This window comes from Rhipicephalus microplus, chromosome 3 (assembly GCF_043290135.1).
Source record: "Rhipicephalus microplus isolate Deutch F79 chromosome 3, USDA_Rmic, whole genome shotgun sequence".
NCBI classification, from domain to species: Eukaryota; Metazoa; Arthropoda; class Arachnida; order Ixodida; family Ixodidae; genus Rhipicephalus; species Rhipicephalus microplus.
The window spans coordinates 19,408,964-19,431,017 of record NC_134702.1 but is presented as its reverse complement, the minus strand read 5'-3'; the positions used below and the strand labels follow the sequence as shown (position 1 = coordinate 19,431,017).

The 22,054-nt window shown below is 48.2% G+C and overlaps 1 protein-coding gene across 2 annotated transcripts in view; it reads right to left on the bottom strand.

The window, feature by feature from the left end:
• The window catches only part of LOC119181040 (uncharacterized), a 217,507-nt gene extending 196,146 nt beyond the window's left edge, over positions 1-21,361 (bottom strand). Inside the window, exon 1 of one of the 2 annotated variants that reach the window (XM_075889015.1) lies at positions 20,468-21,361. In XM_075889015.1, the coding sequence (XP_075745130.1) occupies positions 20,468-21,061 (594 nt within the window). In that variant the 5' untranslated portion in view covers positions 21,062-21,361. The remainder of the gene's footprint in view (positions 1-20,467) is intronic. The other variant, XM_037432216.2, reaches the window with a different exon arrangement.
• Positions 21,362-22,054: the final 693 nt, after the last annotated feature.

The window sequence follows — 22,054 nt, the reverse complement described above, 5'->3', positions numbered from 1 at the left end:
AGATCACGGTTGCTGGTAAATGAATGGAGCCACAGACGATTACATACGCGGAGTTCTCAAGAACACGCTCTTTCTTTGGTGTTCGTCCCTTTTTTTTTTTTCTATAACTACATTTTTTTGTTTTCCCGCACAAATATAGGCGTCGTGCGCCGCCGCTTCTTTCCTCGCGCCGCTCCTTGCAAACATCGGGCAAGCAAGCGCGCTCAGACGCGTTCTGTTTCCGCAACGCTCTAACGACACTTCCGGGCGGAAGAGGGATATGCCTCCCACAACGGTCGTCATTCGGAGGACAACAAAAAGTAGAGAAAGTAAAAAAAAGAAACATGGCTTTTTCTTTTATGGCAGCATCGCAAACCTAATGCACCTGGCCTCAATGAATGAAAGAATGAAAGAAAGAAAGACAGAAAGAAAGAAAGAAAGAAAGAAAAAGAAAGAAAGAAAGAAAGAAAGAAAGAAAGAAAAAAAGAAAGAAAGAAAGAAAGAAAGAAAGAAAGAAAGAAAGAAAGAAAGAAAGAAAGAAAGGGACTGATTCTACTGGCCAAGTTTACGAGTCAAGCAGCAGTACGGAGTGTATACGGAGGAACAATAGGTGTTTAAGAAAAAGGAGCTAAGCGAGGAAGGAGCGTACTATAGGAGTCGCTCTGCTTTGGTCACCATGCGATATGCTGTATATCCGTATCATTAAGCCAAGTGCAAAGCTATCAAACAAAGCAGTAGAGACATACAAAGATATATGGAGAGAGACTGGCAGGACGGCGTACTATAACCATAATGTGTACTACGTAGACCACGCATGCGGCCAAAGCGACAAAGCCCGCACCACGTAACGCCTCGCAAACCGAGCGCCACTTCTTTACCCTGTGTGCCTTTTCCTTCTTTCTCCTTCTTTGTTTCTTTTTCTTTCTCGTGCCGCACTTGCCAACACGGAAGAAGCAAAAAAGAGAACCGCGAGGCACGCGCAGCTGCGTAATAGGCGACGAGCGGTCTCCGCCACACAAACACGCAAAACGAGCGGCGTGAATTTGAGCGTGCGAGTAATATGTACCGCGTCTTCCGGTATATAACGGCTCCTCCAAGAGTAAGCACACTTCTACACGCGGCGAAGCGTTCGCGAGTTACTCAGCGATATAGTATTCGGCTTTCCTAAGCTCGACAAGTGCTCTACGAAATGTTTTCACAAGCAAGGGGACGGACGGACGGACGGACGGACGAACGAACGAACGGATGAATGAACGAACGAACGAACGAACGAACGGACGGACGGACGGACGAACGGACGGACGGATGTAACCCGTTTTCCACGAAATGTAACGTAGGCATAGTCTTTTTTTCCTTTTGCCTCACACAGGTGGCGTGTAACACAGTTGTGTACACGCTATACGCAGTACTACATGTGATCGACAGATCGATCGATGAGTTTTACACATACGATCGAATTTCATGCAGCTGAACGGTTTGAGCAACGGTGCACGACCTTTTATTATCTTGAAGGACCCAAGCAATTTGTAGTAAAAGCACAGAGCTCTCATGTGATCGCGAGAATAGTTCGAACGCCTCACGTGCGTCTTGGCTGCGGCGAGGGTGCAAAACGAACTGTATACGTACTGCACGTGTACACACACACATCAATGAGGGGACGACACGTGTGTATCGCCAGCGGCTGTACGCGCAAGCAGACAATTACAACAGTTTTTATTATTATTATTATTATTATTATTATTATTATTATTATTACCCCACTGAAACGTTCCGTATGCGAGTCCAATAATTCCATATGTTTCCATAAGAAATACATATGTTTCCCATATCTTTTCCATATATTTCCGTAGGATTCTCACGGAAACATACGGAATTATTGGACATCGCATACGGAACGTTTCATTAGGGTATTATTATTATTATTATTATTATTATTATTATTATTATTATTATTATTACCCTACTGAAACGTTCCGTATGCGAGTCCAATAATTCCATATGTTTCTATAAGAAATACACATGTTTCCCATATCCTTTCCATATATTTCCGTAAGATTCTTACGGAAACATACGGAATTATTGGACATCGCATACGGAACGTTTCAATAGGGTATTATTATTATTATTATTATTATTATTATTATTATTAACCTACTGAAACGTTCCGTATGCGAGTCCGATAATTACATGTTTCCCATATCTTTTCCATATATTTCCGCAAGATTCTTACGGAAACATACGGAATTATTAGACATCGCATACGGAACGTTTCAGTAGGGTATTATTATTATTATTATTATTATTATTATTATTATTATTATTATTATTATTATTATTATTATTATTATTATTATTATTATTATTATTATTATTATTATTATTTCGGGTAAACCGCCGACCGCCGCCCGTCGAACCAAAAGCCACGCTCCTCGCGCCTCGATACAGCGGTGCGTATCAGCGCAGACCCGCGTCGCAAATGGTTCCGGCGAGGCCGGCTATAGACTTCGACTATACAGTCGGCTCGAGCCGGGGTCATTCGGAGGGAGGAAAAGTCGTGACTTCACGGTTAGCGCATCGCGCCCGGAGGCTGCGCAGTTGATAGCTGCAGTCGGCTTGTGCGTGCCTCGCGCCAAGCCGCAGCTATATATGCGAGAAAAAAGAGAAAGAAAGAGCAGTCTTGCGAGGCACGCGTAATATATAATGTTGGCGAAAGAAGTTGCGTGAGCGAGACGACGAAGTTGAGGACGAATTCCCGCTTACTCAGGACTTTTCGCTTCCGTTTCTGATCATATGTTTCGTTTTCTTTGTATCCAGCCTTTTGCAGTAACAGTAGTACATTTTGTTATTTATTTATTTAGAAATACTGCAGGCCACCGCGTCGTCGATGCAGGAGGGGTTGTACATTGATCGCAGAATCGTAATAATAATAATAAAAAACATCGCGGCCATCTTTGCGGAGTCTCCGTTCAGTGCCTTATACGCCTAGTCCATCATACAAGTCCACTAAATCAAGTCACTGTCTTCTACCGCCGGAATCGTACGATACTTTTTCACGACAGAAAACGGTCGTTCAGATGCTTGAACACCGTGAAGATTTATGGTCTCAAAGATGCTGTCTCCACAATTAGCGTGCTCGCAATACACAACATTAATGAGCTCACAAACAAAAAAAAACGGAACAAATTACAGGTGTGGGTGACGGGCCAACGGAACACACTGAAGAAATTCAAGTATGCGGAGTTGCATGCTGTATAGTTCTTTTTTTTTTTCGTCAATGCCGTGACCTCCAAATTTTCAATCGCGAATTTATGCATATCGTATGCACCAACTTGCCACGCAAGCGAATCCTACACGACTTGTACGTAAAAACCGTTTCGCTCCGGGGCGCCCTTAGCGTAGGGTGCTACCGTCTTACCCGGATTCCGTCTATACGGCGTGAGCAAGGCGCGGCGTTAAAGCTGCATGCGCGACCACTGTTCCGTGTCGTGCGTGCTCCGTCGTAGCCAGCTCGCTGGCGCGGTACAGTGACACAACGGCGCTAAACATACAAGCTGGGCCGCACTTATTCACTCTATTACAAGAGGCGTAGCACCGCACTTAGCGCCCGCATAACGCGGCGCTCCGCTCCGCGCTTTAGCGCTGTTCGCGACAGATACACGTGTATACGCCATGGGCGACGACATCCAACGTGACAGCTGAGGCGTAAGAAATAATTCCGACACTGGTACGGTGCCAACAGGGCGCGATAGTCCAGGCGTTCACAGGGAGGATAACCTTCCTTCTTTGTCAGGTTGCCTTGCGTATACGTTTTGATTTTATTTATTTTTTTCCCTCTTCGGGCGAAAGCGCACCACGGCCATCCTTCCTTCTCGAGACGGTGCGAGGCAGCGTTTCTTGGCCGCCGCTACATCGTCAATCTTCCCGGCGAGTTTTGAACAGTAATCGTGACATATAGCGAGACACGTGCGATTGGTGGTAGAGAAATCGGGAACCCGTTATGAGCGATCTGAATCGAAAATTGCAGCGTCTTCACAACCTCGTTTTCACGTTTACCTTGCACATGCCGTGGCGAAGGTGTATCTGTTTCGTAGCCTTTTGGCAGGATGAATAGTTACAGTCATCCAGGCAGAATAAATCAGTTATTATGTTGTCAAGACGCAGTGACGGATGATCTGGCGTGGTTGTTACTTGCACAACGTATGATGGCTATAGTAGTAGAATATTAAAGAGTACTGATACGATTTCAGGGCGCTGCAAAATGTATATCGCAAAGGAAGCCGACACAGAGTGTGTCGCTTAGACAAGCGGCACAATTATTAAAAAAAAAAATCAATGCCATTTTCACGCCAGTTGAATCGGTGAAAAGCGAAGCTGATTAGGGGGCCTTCATGTGCGGCGCACACATGGAAGTTCCCTAAAGCTAGTAAGCAAGTTCCACCACCTGGCGAACGCACACTTTGTTTTGTTTTTTTTCTTTTCATCGCCCTTTATCTGTTTCTACATTCTCCTCTCTCTTCTTCTCGAGTCCTCCTTTAACCCTAACATGCCTCCTCCTCATCCTCACTCCTCTTTGTCACACCTTTTAATGCTACACTGTGCGTGGTTATACCTGGTTTACCATCTGACCTCCTATTCGTTATCAACCCTTTAATCATCTCCCCTTCACATACTATATGAAATTGATAAAACGATTTACCCTTTTCTCCGCTCCTTTTCCTTACCGTCTCTTTTACTACCCTTTCCTGTAGTGGCCCTTGCTGCACTATATACACCGTGCAATGCGGTTTGGCACATACCCACTTTCAGCGGCGCGCACCCACCGAGTTTTCTGCTACACGATATACCGGTCGTACTCCGAGCTTAAACAGGTGCGGCGTTGAAATTCGAATCAACCCTCGTCGTGTTGCTCAGACGCGCCCCTATTGAAAATCCCGGGTTGGTGGATGCTGGAATCGTTGGTGGATATTGTGGAAAGAATGGTGGACATGGTGGAAATATCAGTGGATATGGTGGAAACTCTAGCAGATTTGGCACTCGTGCTCGCCGCGCCTTCGATGGACGAGCGAGGCGCTATATAGCACCAGCGCCGAGTGATGGCGGCGGCCGATCGTGCGATGTCCTCGCGCCACCTTCGCGCGAGTGGGACAAGCCGGCACGACGAAGGCGAGACCCATTGTTCCGGAGGTAGGGCCATTGTTTTGCCGCCGCCGCTCGGGCAGGCGCGAGCAGATAGCTCCTCACCGCACACCACACGCCTCGCCTTTTGTCTCGGCACGCGCAGTTTGTCACTGGCTCAAAGAGGGCGAGGGGAAGGGGCGATTATTGGAGTTGCCACGGCGCAGGCGTTTTACACGGGTCTTAAGGAGGGCGGTGGAAGTGGGTGGGGGGTCACTTTTCATTGTTTAAGGCGAAGCTTCCTCGTGGATATGTTTTCCTGACCGCGACTGCTGCGCGCACGAGAGCACGTGCCCACACCCATTTTTCAGCAGAACACGTGGCCAGACCGAAAACGGGCGAATAGCGGTGAACTCTGCGCTACTAAGAGTCATTCAAGGAGGATTGATTGATTGATATGTGGGCTTTAACGTCCCAAAGCCACTATATCCTCCTGACTTCCGGGTTGGATTTTGATCCACGGAATTTCCTGAAACTTTCACAACTGGGTGTGTAGATGACGAAGATAAAAAGTGAAGCTTATTATTTCCGTGATGTTTGTGCTTTTGGTATGGCGTGATGTCCAACTAATTGGACGCTGAAACTTAATTAAAGCGTTAAGTAGTGGGCCTGAAGCAACACAAAGCAAGGTTACTGAAGAAAATTGTGACAAATTCTAGAATAGCTGCAAGCTATTATTAAAAATTTAACAAATAATAAAAAACCAACAGAAAAGTGGACCTTAACTTTCGCCGTTTAACTTCTAGAAGATTGCCCTGTTGAACGCCACCATGTTTTCTTCTTTGTTTCGCGATCTCCTGGCGCAATTTTGACAAAACTTCATGGAGGGCGCCAGTAGATGTCCAAAATATTGGACAAGTGGTTTTTGAGGAAGAAAACATGCTGAGATCTTTGTAGTGATGGGGTATTTCATGTCCAATATTTTGGACAAATCCCCATAGCTGGAACTCAGGAGGATATGACTATGAGAGACGCCGTAGTGGAGAACTCCGGAAATTTTGACCACCTGGGGTTCTTTAACGTGCACCCAGACCTGAGCACACGGTTCTACACCCCTTCCGCCTCCAACGGAAATGCAGCCACCGCAGCCGGGATTCGATCCCGCGACCCGCGGGTCAGCAGCCGAGTACCTTAGCCACTAGACCACCGCGGCGGGGCTCATTCAAGGTGAGATTTAGTTCACACTGTATACTTGGGGTACTTCTTGTGGGGCCAGTTAGGTAGAAACATCGCCGTAAAATGGGGGACGCGAACAAGACGAAAAGTACAGGGACAGCCGCTCACCGCCAACTGTTTTGTCATGTCATCAAAGATCCGCCTATAAACTGACCATCTGCAGATGCACGGGTTTATAGGAGCATGCAGATCATGTGCAGTCGCTTATAAAAAAATAGCTCGGACTCGCTATCCAAATGAGATTATTTACCACTAGTGAGCGAGGCGTCTACCGCGTTTTTTTATGGTCATTTCACAAGTCCAGCAGCTCTGACAGCAGCAGCCGCACCGTTGCAGCTTAACAACCCAAAGAAGACCTGCTATACGGGCTATGAGTTAAGCCAACTTACAGGCTGTAAAGCACGCGCCCTTACATCAGCATCTATAGAGTCTGTGATTGAGAAGAGAGAGAGAGAGAGCGGGTGTAAGAGAAGAAAGGAAGGAGTGAGCGAGAAACAAATAAATCTACAAAAGTAGGGGAAAGGAGCCGATCATATAAAGCACGACCGGTCACGAATTCTGAATCACGACCGGATAAATCAAGACGGACGACGCCGAAGCGGCGGCACAGAAGTCCGCCCTTCGCTTCGTTTTTTGTTTTCTATATTTGCTGTACACAACCTACTGCTTGGTTACAGCTGTACGCAACACGTCTTCCAACCATGCCTTCTACTTCATTGTTGTTGCCGTTGGATCGCGCAGGCATATTGCGAACGCGCGTCCACTTGGCGGCCATTTAGTTCACGCCGATAGGCAAGGACGAAAGAGGACGATGCAGCCGCGCCGCATTATACTATTTCGGACACCACGCCGATGCAAGAATGACCGATCCACATCGCAGTTCATCTCTCCATGCGGCTATACACTGAGCATGCCACGTCCTCCCCGTTAATAGAGCTTCAAATGCACGCGTTGATACTGTATACGCACAAAAGCGGGAACTGTTTCACTGGTCCGTGCGTTTATTCGTCTTTATTTTCTTTAGGGTAGCAACAGAGCGTCCACCTTCGACGAGAATGGGGCTAAAGGCAACACGAATTGAGACCAGACCATTGAATCGGCATCTGTTACACCACTGACCCCATCCAACTGACTGGTGAAGGACGCTAATATTCGTTTTGGCTTGTCGTGAAGTTCCATCTATAGCCAACCGTTTGAATGTGTATCTGTTCTCTCTATGCTGCAAGTGTAAGTGCCTAATAGATAGAACTGAAGTTTAATCTCTTGTAGGGGGCACTCATCTTTGGTCGGCCTCGATGGAATGACCATATGGAATGCACACTATAGAGTCCCAAATGTCCTTATCGCGTACTTGCCACCGCAGTATTCGCTTCCCCTGGACTGTGACGTAAGCAGACACGCAGTTGCTGCCGTATTTGCACCGACAGCTGCTCACAGGTGCCAATACTATATAGGTACGCTTTGGTTTCAACGCGGGTGCCACAGTAAAAGCATGTGGTCTATTCATTTTGCTCAATATATACACCATAAGCGACATCTCATTTGCCCTGGTCGTGGGACCAGATAAGGTGAAAGCACAACTTTTCGCGTCTGCACGGACCTCACGTATCCTTCCTATAAATGAAAACTTCATCTCGATTACCAGATTACACAATAGAGCGCATGTCGTCTTTTGCAGTTACTGCTACACATTACTGATGAATGCATTCCTATAGTATTGCGTGGTCTTGTAGACAAAACGGCACAGAAAGGTTTATGAACGTCTCATTCGCCACACGCCTAGACAGGATCGGGTAGTGATATTTCTGATATATAGTCCACTGTCGCACGGACACAATATGCATTAAATGAAGCCGTGGCACTGAAAACACGGGGACCAAGGAAGAGGCCAAGACGTGCGCTAAACTCCCAACTGAATTTTATTTCTGAAACGTTGTTCTCGGGCGAAGTTGAGGAACGAAAAAAAAATGTAACAAACACCTGCACTCAATATGACCGTGAATTGTAAAAATAAGTACGTGAGCGTACAAAAAACGTGAGCGTACAATACTTCAGAGCGTACGTGAGCGTACAATACTTCAAAATAAGTACGTGAGCGTACAATAAAACGTCAGCGTACAATACTTTCAGTGATATCGCTGTCAACATTTCTTTGGTACAAAAGGAAGAATTGACATGGATAGGCAGCCGCTACTTGTAACTGCCTCACACGCCTACGAATGTCTCAATTGAATGTGACCTGCAGCGGCAAAGTGAGCGATCACTCATAACAGACGCCGCAGAGAAGCCAGTTAGCGTGTATATGTGCGCACGCGAGTGTCATCCTTCTCGCCGTTCACCGGCTACAAGCAGCATGCGGAGACGCGCAAAGTGTGCCGCGTCGTCTGCTACGGAGACGCGCGAAAGTAACAGATGACAACGTCGTGCAGACGACGACGCCCGATCGGCGCGACCCCACCTTGACCTCCACCTCGCTTTCGCCGGTGTCAGAAGCCTCTCCCAGGATCATAGCACGCGCAACTGTATATAAAGAAACTGGGATAAAGAAGGCGAGGCGAAGCGAATGCTTAATTCCTCGCGTGACGCCATCGTCGCAATATTTTCCGGGCCGCGCTCCGCTAGAGCAGCAGTACTTCTGCTACTGCCGTGACAGACGCGATGTATAAGAACAGGTGCTCGTCCGGCTGTACACGAAGTGCGCGTGCTAGCTGGCCGGCGGTGGGGGAGTCTTATTCGGTTTCGGTTTTAGCGTAACGCGCGTCGAACTCTAGACGTCGTGACGTCTACATTTGAGGCGTGACGACGCGGCGGACTGGGCGGGAAATACAAGATGCTGCTGCCGCAGTCGCTTGAGCGAAGGGACGCCATCCCATCTGCATATTCTCTATGTAGGAATTCACGAGCAGACGACTTTTATCTGCTAGCAGACGACTTGATCTGCTAGCAGACGATTTTGCGGGGAGCGACGTGAATGGCCGATAGGTTGACACGGGCTTATTGTGCGGCTAAATGAGGTAATTAACCACAAAAAGAAGTAAAGAAGCTTTGCCCTATTGAAAAAAACGGAGGGAATTAAGTGTAATAAGAGGTAAAATTACAACATCAGAAACGGCTGATCCCTGAAGAGCGTGCAGTGAGGATAGCATCATATATGGGAAAACGGCGCGTAGAAATATAGTGCGACCGGCGCACCATTCATAATAATCGTTACGTTTAACGCCCCGAAACCAAGACATGATTATGAGAGACGCCATATAGTGGACGGCTCCGAAAATTATAGACCACCTCGGAAGCGCACTTTTAAGGGCACATTCGCGTGTACGCATTCTTGTACGCTGGCTAATCGCCTGGTTTTTCGCGAATTATGCTGCCACTATCAAATTCTGCAACTCAAAAGTTTCGCTTAAGCGTTAAGACAGTTTATAAGTTTATAACGCGGCCTACGAAGATGCGGCCTTTAGTTTATATGCGGCCTTTAGTTTAATGCGGCCTTTAGTTTATGACGCGGCCTACGAAGATGACGATGGAAAGCAAGCATATTACGAAGGAATGCACGCACAAGCACGACACGCTATGCAAACAAAGACATAACTGAATTCAGGAACAGCGCAACCTACAAGTAGCCTGTGTCAACAAAGACATATTACGCCCGCTGTTCGCGATATACTTGAAGGAAAGTGTAGTCGAACGCAAACGCTTCCAATAAATAATAATAATAAAAAAAATAATAATAATAATAATAATAATAATAATAATAATAATAATAATAATAATAATAATAATAATAATAATAATAATAATAACGTATTGCGAGACAGCATGCGACAAGGGAATGTGAATGTGATGCATGTGAAACAGGCTTAACACGGCCGTTTCCAACCGAAATGAAAACATTTCATTTCACGTATACAGTTGCCAGCTACATTTCTCTCTCTCTCTCCCCATCGGTTTACTTTGTAAAGAACTTACTATGGCCTAGTGATTTGGTTATTCTGCGAGTTATATACCGTAACAATAGAATAGCCTGAGACAAAATAAGCAAGGAATACATGGCTCAACCTTGGATATCATTTAATCGAGGCAATGAAATTATTTTATGGGGTATACTGCAGACGAAAACTGCGTGAGATTGAGCGGCACGCCTTGGTGAAGAACTGCGGCTGGATTTGTTTCGACCACCTGCGTGGTGTTCGTTATTCATTTAAATCAATAAATCGAAGTTCGCGGGTATTTTCGGCATCTCGCATTTATATTGAAATACGCCTCTCATGGCCATAAATCGAAGCCCCATTTTACGATCCTTTAACAGCGCGACTCTACACCTGCTCAGATACGACGGAGCGTGTTCCATCCTATACAACTTCCAATAGGTCGAGGATCTCAACTTTCGAGAACAAGTCGAGGTCGCTGTTGACGAGCAAGCATTAAGGGCGCCCGAGTCTTCTGCATCGTATTCTGCGACGTCACGCAAGCTATAGTGTACAAGTTTTCGGGAGCGCAGATGTGGTCGCTGTTGACCAGCAAGCATTAAGCGTCCGAGTCTTCCGCGTCGTATTTTTCGACGTCACGCGAGCTGATGCACGTACAAGTTTTCGGGGGCACAAATGTCGTTACCGATTTTTTTCCCCCTGGTCATTTCGGGTCATCTGTGTGTCTTCTTTCGGAGTCAAAAGCAGGCAACCACGCTGTCGTGGAATTGTTATTTACCAATATACAGTTTAAGTTATTCGCATTTTACAGCGCCCCTTTTCGTGCGTGTGAACTCTCATTTCCTTCCTTTTGTTTTTTATTTTTTCATTACGTTCTAACGATCTTGTTTTCCATAACCCACACTGAGCAACAAATTCGTCCAACTCACCCGTATATCCTGCGCGCCCAGTTTTTAACTTAGAAGTGTGGCAGCTTGGGCTAGTTGGTATGGCGTGACGATAGTTATAGCGCGAGAACAAAACGACGACACAGAGACAAGAAGGACACGAGCGCTAACTTCCAACTGAGTTTATTGCGCAGAGCACGAAAATATATAGAGAAGACAGTAACCAGGTGATAAAAACCATATGGCACAAAGAGCAGAACATGAGTAAGAAAAACAAAAACAAACAACACAAAAAACGCAGCGGGCATCGCAAACCCACACAAGCATACCCAAATAGCGAGTTTACAGCATCAGCCAAATGGTCACAACCGCGGTCACTACCCCATACGTACAAACTTGGCGGAAAAACAGCAAAATATGAAGGACAACGAAATAACCGAGCGCAACAGATTGCCAAGGAAGAGGGGGTATAGCCTGCGGCGCGGCATGGTGGCTTTTTGAGCTTGGAGTCGGGAAGGAAGCAATTGCGAAGCGAAGGAGAGAGAGAGAGAGAAGGGGGCCACCACCAGCGTTTCCTCTCTCTCTGCGTAGCAGGAGGGAAAGGTAATGGACGGCTAAGGGCAAAGGAAGAGTATCGATCCAGGCTTGCAGGCTCGATGACCGCTATACGCGGTCAACGCAAGTCCAAGCCGCGCCACTTGGATCCTCGTCCGGCCACGCCTTTAGCGGTCACTGCAATTGCGTGCGTTTGTGCATGTAGGTATACAAACCTCCGGAGCGCGCAATTAGAGCGATAGTAAAGACCTACATTTTTTTCGCTCTCTCGTGGGAGCCGCCATTTTGAAATCACGCCATCACATTCGCATGGTTGTCCTGCAGTGGTGTGTGACGCCAGCATGAAAATACACTGCACACGGAATAAGCTAGACATGCACATTTTCGCACTGACATCACGGATTGTACTTCACTGAGCTTCCTTCTATGAAGGTCGCAGTATACACGCACACGTCATATAGAGCATTAAAGTGGCGCGGCAGCTAGACTGCGACCGTCATATATAGGCAACGTTTCTAATCCTTGTGAAAATAGTCAAACGCTTGGTTGAGTGAATTGCCCCGCCGCGGTGGTCTAGCGGCTAAGGTACTCGGCTGCTGACCCGCAGGGCGCGGGTTCGAATCCCGGCTGCGGCGGCTGCATTTCCGATGGAGGCGGAAATGTTGTAGGCCCATGTGCTCAGATTTGGGTGCACGTTAAAGAACCCCAGGTGGTCGAAGTTTCCGGAACCCTCGACTATATACGGCGTCTCTCATAATCATATAGTGGTTTTGGGACGTTAAACCCCACATATCAATCAATCAATCAATTGGTTGAGTGAATTGCCAATGTTTAATGCAGAGAACATCCGCGGGAACTGCTCCGGAACCAATTTTTTTTTTTAGTTCTACTATGTATCGCTTCTGTGAGCCATACGAAATTATTCGTTACACAACTGTTGCAGACGCCGCCTACACAATCGATTTTATTGTCGCGCGCTATCTGCTTCGAAAACTGTTACCTCTGCTCAACTTCTATAATGTAACCTCGCTATAGCCTCCTCTCGCGCTATCTTAATCTTTAATCTTTTCTATAATTGCAATCAGTTAATCGATGAATCGATAAACGAATCAAACAACAGAAAAAGTCCTGCAACGTTTTCCCGCCGAATGTGTCGAGGCCGCGACGGCTCTCGTGACTGGAACGGCACAGCTTTCGTTTACAAACAGCAACAGCTGGCGCCAGCGATCAACTAAATAGGAGCAAAGAAAAAAAAAAAGAAACGCGGCAACCGGAAGAGATAGTGAAGCGGGCTCTTCGGTGACGTTATAGCACGAGGGTTGCCGCGGCGTTGACATTGCGCGTGTTTTTCGCAGATTGATTGATTTGTGGGGTTTAACGTCCCAAAACCACCATATGATTATGAGAGACGCCGTAGTGGAGGGCTCCGTGTTTTTCGCAGATGCGACAGCGGGAAACGGGGACATTCCTGAGAGCTCAGCACGATGGGTCAGCAGGTGCAGCATGTATACGAAGGACGATACTATGTTATTATAGCAGAGAGAGAGAGAGAGAAAGGATGACACGCACGCGAACAGTCAAGCCCGAGAGCGCGACGGCAACCTGTTGATCACACAAAAGCGCCGGGCGACGGGCCAAGAATGGCGAGCCGGAGCGCGCACGCTGGGCCGCTCAGCGGGGGACGAGAAGCTAACACAGCGGGGTGACACGTTCGCCGTCATTTGGAGCGCACGGATGCACGTGTTATATAGCATTCACGTGGAGAGAGGAGGGTGAGAGAGAGAAACGAAGGTGCACTTCGCGTATTGCGTACATTCTTCGCATCGTTTTTTATGTCATCGTTTTCTAATGTAATCATTATGGACAGTAATCATTATGGACAGGCATTAACCGCGAGATGGTCATGAGACACGCTGGGGGCCCCACCGCGGTGGTCTAGTGGCTAAGGTACTCGGCTGCTGACCCGCAGGTCGCGGGATCGAATCCCGGCTGCGGCGGCTGCATTTCCGATGGAGGCGGAAATGTTGTAGGCCCGTGTGCTCAGATTTGGGTGCACGTCAAAGAACCCCAGGTGGTCGAAATTTGTGGAGCCTTCCACTAAGGCGTCTCTCATAATCATATGGTGGTTTTGGGACGTTAAACCCCACATATCAATCAATCAAGACACGCTGGGGTGGTGGTCCTACTTCGCTTTCATTTAGATTTCTTCCCACAATTACCCAGCGGAGTAGCGTCAAGGTTGTATCCCTGCTTCGCGCATTCAGTTAAACCAAGATCCCCCCCTCCCCCTCCCTTAAACAAACAAACGCGGAAATCAAACTGGGTTAAAACTGCGCGGAGGACGGCACACAAATAGAAAAAAAGCAGGTAATAAGAGCGCACTACTGATACTAATCACGTACCGGCTTCTGCGTGCTTTTTTTTTTAGCTCAGTTAAAATTTATTAACTAACCTTCCACCCTCCCGCCGGCGTACATCACCTGAAACGAACATCGAGTCGTTTCAAGGAACCCCATCGACTCTTTCGCATGACCTCGCATTTCAATGTCCGCAGGCGTTCAATAGGTTAGCGAGCGTGGCAGTAAATTTCGAACAAGACAAGATGCACCGCTTTCCAAGGCTCAACGTGATTTTCTCTACAGAAACACACACACGCACACACAAAGTAAGAAAAACAGACGAGGAATGCGAGCCAGGGAAAGCGCAGTGGAGAGCCTGCAGGAAATGAGCGTGGGAGGCGAAAATGCGTGCGTCAACCATGCAATCGGGGAGAGGAGCAGCGCGCAATGCAGAGCAGCGCCGACAACCGCAGGAATCACGTGGGCGCGGCAGGCCCTCGAGCGGACTGGCCGTGAAACCGGAACGTAAGACTGAGCCGCCTCATAAACGAAGTAGCACTCCCGTCTTCCCCGTATATACTACATCGCTCGGCATATGCCTCTATACGGGGCAGCCAACAACATACAGGGGGCGCAACCCCTCAAGCTCGCCCCACACCCCATCGTTTCTCGAACCTTTATCGAACATCGCCGCTGTACATACTTCGATCGCATCGCGGGAAAGATTTATTTTGTTTCACAGCACGAAAACGGATCTGTGGGATGTTCACGGCAACGGCTTAGCCATCCGAAAATTTTGTGTGCCATGAACGTAGAGCGCGAAACGACCGTCGACCACACTGACCTGCCCGGCGCCAACTTAATATCCCCCCCCCCCTTCCCCCAAACAAACTTCTGCCTACGATAGTTATAGGGCGAGAACAAAGCGACGACACAGAGACACGTGTCCTTCTTGTCTCTGTGTCGTCGTTTTGTTCTCGCGCAATAACTATCGTCATGCCATACCAACTAGCCCAAGCTGCCACACTTCTGCCTACGCCAATGGTTCATGGTGAAGTATATAAACGTCGGATGGGCGGCCGAAGGGGGAAAGGCGGCTGCACCCCCCCCCCTCCTGGAGTTTAGTATTTCACTTTTCTATACAGTAGCAATAAGCAACCCCAGTTTGATTAGCACACTCAGGTATTGCATATCTCAAAGAAATGGCTTTCGGGACATTGCCAGGAAACTTTGCGTGTCACATACGAGTGACCAAACTTGCAGCTCACGTCACGGTACCGAAAGAAAGGCTGCATGTGCTGGATGCCCCCTCTCTCCCGTGCAAAAAAAAAAAAAATTCCGCGGATGCCATCGAAACATTGGAAAACGTGGAAGGACGTCAAACTTGGACTACAAGCGAGCCTGACTACTGCTGCAGTTCAAAAAGGGCAGGACCGGCTTTCTTCTCTCTCTTTTTAAGACTCGGCTCTCTATGAGGTATTTCAATCTGCCACCCACCATCTTACACGCGGCCAGTTCCAGGATCACGTACAACACCGCGAACAGAGACTCGATCGAAATTACGCCTGCAATACCCGAAGGGGCCAGTGGCCTCGCCCCGTTTTTATAACGTCCCCGCACCTACTACGATACTGATAACCCCAGCGCAAGCAATGCATTTTCGATATACTTCAGCCGGTTTGCGTGGAATTGGAATTCCGGAGGGGTGGACTTGCAGCGTTTGGAAAAATTAAAGAGAAAAAACGCGAAAGCCAGCGTACATACAGATGTCCATCGATGAGAAAAGAGACCAGTTCTCCGGAGGCATTCGCGTTTTTAAGACTCAGTCGTTAATCAGCACCGGAATACTAATTACTAAAAGTGAAACATTTCCAAATTAAAACCAGTCCCTACATTTCACCTCCTTTTGTTGAAAAAAAAAGCAAGTAAAGTCATGACTCAGAGATAAGCATTGTGCAATAAAGTAAGGCTCATTCCCCCGTGTCTATGTTTTCACTGCTGCTTCTCGAATTTTTTTTTGTTGTTTTTAGTTCACTCTTTTAAACCAGCACGCTTGCCTGAGCTTTCAGGTCATGTAGCAAGGCCGTAAAAGACGGATCTCCGCTTACACCTTGAGGTGAATTATGCAGAGCACGAAGTGCACGGGCTTAGATATCTTTTAAGAATAACAATTATAATGGAGAAAAGAAGCGACAAGCCAACGCATCTCTACAAAACCGATGCGTATGGGTCGATCTCTCGCTCATCTTCGTTTTCGCACAACTTTTTCACCTCTTTCCGCCTCAATGTATCACATCTTTTTCTATGTTTTTTTTTCGGAGCCCCATGGCGTCTGGCTAATCCAGGTGTGCGACCCGTGGCCATTTCTCTAACCGCCCGGCTCAGACGTGTCTTCATCCGATCATCTACCTTCTTAATTGGCGTGTTTATCAGCTACGCTGATGTGACTGGCCCATGTAGCTTCCAGCATTTTTCAAACGTAACCGTGGAACGAAAGCTCTATATTTTCAGAATCGTCGTCTAGATATGAGTCAATCTGGAGATCGGGACATACGCGTTTTTTCTAATCGTAACGCCGAATTCCCTTCAGAAACGGTACACATATCGCAAGAGAGAAAGGCTTTTCCTTCAATATGGCAACGTAAGTCGGGATGATTTTGTTCGCCCCCCCTCCCCCCCCCCAAACCACTCAATTTCCTTCACACCCCCGACCCTTACGGGAACCATCTTGCTAGGAAACGCAGCCACTATTACACAGAACACACAACACAAGCGCTTACGTTGTGTTGTATTAGGCGCTTGTGTTGTGTGTTCTGTGTAATAGTGGCTGCCCTTCCTAGCAAGATGGATCCTTACCAACTGGCCCGATACAATTGTTTATTGCCTTACGGGAAACTACGTTTCGTGACTGGCTGAGGTTAGGTTGAGAAGCCTGCGCTAAGCACTGCGCATCGAGAAGCGACAAAAGTCAACATCGCATTTTACATTTGTTTACTGGCGCACCCGCCGATTGCAGCGCCACACTGAGGGCGGGGTGGGGGAAGGCAAGGTCGTCCCGACGAAACGTGCAAAGCGCGACGACACGCACAGTCACAACCGGTTGCCGTCTTTCGTCATCGTCGGCGTGCACGCAGAAAAAAAGAGTCCTGCTTTCGCGAGCGAAAGCTGCCGCGGATCATATCGAAAAGAAAAAAATATAAAGAAGAATTTGCATATGGAACATCCCGAGTCGGCACAAGCGGCGTGACGAAATTGAGTGCCCTACAGCGTAACATTAACCTCGGATATGTGGATCAAGGCTGGTAGCGAGGACGAACTTGTACGCATATGGGACTAGGTAGTACAGATTGCTGGCCAGCTGTGCGCGAGAACCGAAGAAAAAAAAGAACGTGCATGTCGCGTGATGAACCCCTTATCACGTGGCTTTGAACAAAAACGGTTTGTAAGATGTCACAAGCCATTGGAGTAGACTGCAGAGGTGCTGCTCAGACCCGCCTTCTTGCCCTTCGTAGTTTTAAAATGTTGCATATACAAACGCGTACACACGCACTACCACCAGCATGAACGTAGATAAAGATTTTCCCCGACACCCCCCCCCCCCCCCCCACCTGAAAAAGCGTTCAAGCTACTCATTTGTCAATAGCCTTTTCGTTTTCATGTTTTCCTAGTCCTTTGTCCGCTTCTTCTATCCATCGCATAAAAACAAAGACATAAAGCCTGATGCCACGAACCAGGAATAGCACAGATTGAGCCCGTGGCGGTACATACGAGTACAGACGATTACAATGAGGCTACAGAAGGCAAGACAATACAGGACTGGCCGCGTGATAGCTAATCGTAATAACAATAAGTGCCAAGACCCCGACACGATTACGAGTCCCGCCGTAGTAGAGGGCCCCTGAAACGTTTACAATCTGTTTTTTTTTTTTTTTTAACGTCCGTCTATAGCATTTTTGGCTCCACCGAAATTCGAGCACCGCGGTAGAGCCTACGACCATCGCGTTAGCAGCTGATTGATGGATATGTGGGGTTTAACGTCCTAAAACGACAATATGATTCTGAGAGACACCGTAGTGGAAGGCTCCGGAAATTTCGACCACCTGGGGTTCTTTAACGTGCACCCAAATCTGAGCACACGGGCCTACAACATTTCCGCCTCCATCGGAAATGCAGCCGGGATACGGGTCAGCAGCTGAACACCATAACCGCAGCAGCGGACGTACCGAATCGTGCTGATCATACCTAACCCTGGTGCAACGTGTAAGCATATATTTCGTTTACGACTAATGCTATAAATCGTAGTCCTCATAAGCAGCGTTCTAGCTCTTGCGAACGTGCAAGACCTCGATCCTTTATCGCCGATAGAGCGGGCGCACTTTCTGCTTGCTGATTGATTGATTTGTGGGGTTTAACGTCCCAAAACCACTACATGATTATGAGAGACGCCGTAGTGGAGGGCTCTGGAAATTTTGATTACCTGGGGTTCTTTAACGTGCACCCAAATCTGAGTACACGGGCCTACAACATTTCCGCCTCCATCGGAAAACACTTTCTGCTTGCTTCCATGGGAACGCGTTCGCCCAAACGGAACGTTGACTGGACTCGCGACCCCGAAAAGTATTGAAAACACTGGTCACGTGATACCGAATTCGTGACAACGAACACGCGCAACATAATTCACCAGGAAGTACGCGAGCGTGAATGTCCCAAAATCGGTATTCACACTAAGAGCGTGCGTAAATGAGCCTGTTCCTGCGCATACGAAGCGCGCAACGCAACAAAACGCTCCATTTCTTATCCGGACGAAAGCCGCCATCGACCAGGCAGGCGAAAGCACATTTATACATACAAACGGTGACGATACCGCTTACGGCCATTCTCGTGATTTCCTTGAAAAAAGTGCGTAGACACCGGTGGATAAGCAAGGATGCGCCAGCAAGCCTTGTAATTCAAGGGCGTGCGTAGAGTGAAACCACTTCCCTGTTTGCCTACTGCTGCGCGCGGGAAACACCGCATCGCCTTTAGACGTCAACACGAGCTTGGAGACTCTCTCAATGAGCATGCCGACGCTGTCACCCACAAAGCGCAGCTCCAAGCTATGGTAACCTTGCTTCATTTATCTTGACAAAGTTCGCAGAGATGTTGCGAACGCACGACCTGTTCAAAGCGTATTTAAGACAGGTTCGTGCTATGCCTCAACTAACTTGCTGTGAGCGGAACAAAAATGAAGTAAAGGTTTCTGCGCACGCGGTTGATAACACCAACAAACGTGGTGTGTGCTAAATAAACAGTCTTAAATCGGAAAAGCGTAGCTCGTCATTCTCGGGCATTTCATGTGTGAACACAAGAGGCTTATTTAAACAATCCTGAGCCGCAAGTTTCCATGCTGAAGGCTTCGGGTTTTCCTGGGCACTTATCGCTTCCGATAATAAAGTGAAGTTTTGGCCTAGCTGCTCTTGCATCTCATGAAGGACGAACAGCGCGATGTTCTACACGGGGACATAAAAGATATACTTCATAATGCAAACTAGCCCGAAGCTTCACTTTGCTAAGGAGACGCAAGAAGAGACACGCAAAGCTTGTCTGTGTCTTCACTTTTGTGTCCCTGAGTAGAATATTGCGATGTTCGTACTTTCCGCATTTACTGCGTCCAGCCATGGAAACGCGCAAGCCCAAGTGAAACGCTGACACGGACTCGTGACGGCGCCCTTTACGAGCAATTAATTGTCAGGCGAATATCAATACCTATTATAAGTCTCCAGATATCTCTCTCTTAAACACGGTGCCTTCGTTGAGCGTACTGTCGTTTCTGTCGCCTAAACCGAACAAGCTGAAAAATGGCACTCAACGGATTTGAGTAGTTTCGTGATTGAGGTGGTGAGAGACACGACTCGGCTTTACGGCCGTGTGCGTACGCATCTATATACACAAACGAAGTGTAAACATTTTGGTCGATCGAGGGGTGGGCTGTTGAAACTCCTCATCCACAACCAGAGGCAATTCGCGCGGTAATAATGTTACCACGGGCACGTCAGCCTGCAAACGTAAGTGCGATCAGAAGACATTGTGTAAACCATAGAGCGAACGCAGCCAAGGAAAAGAGGAAAATGAGGTAAGCACAAGACACAACGCTTGCATCCGCCTGTTTGAGCTGTAACGTTTAAAAGATGGAATACGACCCCCTCTCCCAACCCCCAGCAAGCAATCTTCATGACCACAATAAGGGCCAGGGGTACGACCAACTATCCGCGCGGCCTTCGCAGTATTTATTTTCCACAAAGCCTTTACTACTACTCCACTTTTTTTTTTTTTCGAACGGAAACCATCCAACACTTTTTTCCAAACGGAAGAAGCTTACGTAGTCATCAATAGGACCACGCGTGCAGTCACACAACCGCACGAAAAGAGCAGCATCGCCCACACTCACCCTTTCGTGAAGCGATCGCAAGTCGTTGGTGATGATCTGCGGCCTCGGCGGGGGCGGCTCTTCGTCCGAGTCGCACTCGTGCTCGAGCTCGGCGTCGATCTCCTGCTCGAACTGCACGAGCAGCGGCGCCAGCATGCCGAGACGGGCTCCGCGGCGAGCCACTTCGAGAAGGCACAGTATGAAGCTGCGCTCGTTCTTGCGCATCACGAGGTCCTCGGTCTCGAACAGCAGGCACTCCTTGATGTCGAGCGCGCGACAGAAGGCGATGAAGTTGGAGACGTTGTCGCGGGCCTGGAAGGTGCCGCGCTGGACGTCGGGGCGGTACACGACGTCCCGGTCGGGCAGCTTGAGCGCGGCCAGCCGGCCTTCGCGTCGAGCCGCCTCGAGAACCTTGTTCGCGTGACGGCACAACGTCACGCCGTCGTCCAGAGACTCCAAGAACGTCTCGGGCGTCAGCTTGAGGCCGTACAGCGTGTTCATCCACTCGGCCAAGTCTTCCTTCATGGCCCACAAGTATTCCTCGCTAGACTTGAAGGGCCTCAGCGGCCTGATCTCGAGCCGCACGGCTCCGAGCTCGTAAGCCGCCGAAGACATGACGACTTCTTTAAGTCCACCTCGGCCGGCTGGCCGCCTCTCTTTGAAACGAACTCCGACAAGCACTCACTGCACGCACGAAGCCAGCGCGCACGTCACAACACCACTCGCACCACCGTAAGTCGCCCCCGCCTCTCGGGAAGTCTTCGCGCCGGTGGTCGCGCCAACGTCGAGGCGAAAGCTGCCGTGTTGTGTAGTACGCGCGCCGACACGCCGCTAGAGCACCGCCCCGTCCATCTCACTCGTAGCGCGGCCGAACCGCTTTTCACTCTCGACGCTCGACAGCAGTCCGCCACGGGAGCACGCCAAACGGTTCTCCTGCGGCACTGGGTCACGTGGCCGGCGCGCGAAAAACGAGCGAGTTACGAAGCTGGCGCCAGCTGTCGGCAGTCGTGGGAGACTATGCATAGTTTTTTTTTTTTTTTTAGCGATGAAGGGCTGCGGCGGACAGAGTTAAAGACTATGAAAAGATGACGGTATGAAAACGTGAGAACATTTTATGTATAAAAAGAGGGACCTGGGAAAAGCGCTGTTTTCGCCTTCTTGCCCTGTGAAACGTTTGTGCATTTTTAAACGTTACCAGAATCATCCAGAGACCAATCTTCATTATTCATTGAGGGTATGAACGTTGTAAGAACTCTGTAATCGCATACAGCCTGGCACATTTTACAGTTGTTGTCTTTTTTTTCTGATGTGTAACCAAGTAAAGCTGAGCAGTTGAGGCATTCAGACATCAAGAGGGCTGTTTCTTGGGCCAGTTGGAATAGCACGTTGGCATTGGGTGCGCTATTTCAACGGTATTCGACGAAAAAGGTGGACGATGAAGAAGTGCCGGTCAGAAGAGGAAAAAGAAAATATATTTTACTCTAAAAATTTTACAATTATTTACATTTATGAGTAATATGTGGTTCCCTCTGCTTAATTACTCATTTCTTGGCCAGTCACCTAGAGTGGGTGCGAGCCATGCTTTTTTGGTCATCATCATCAAGAGGA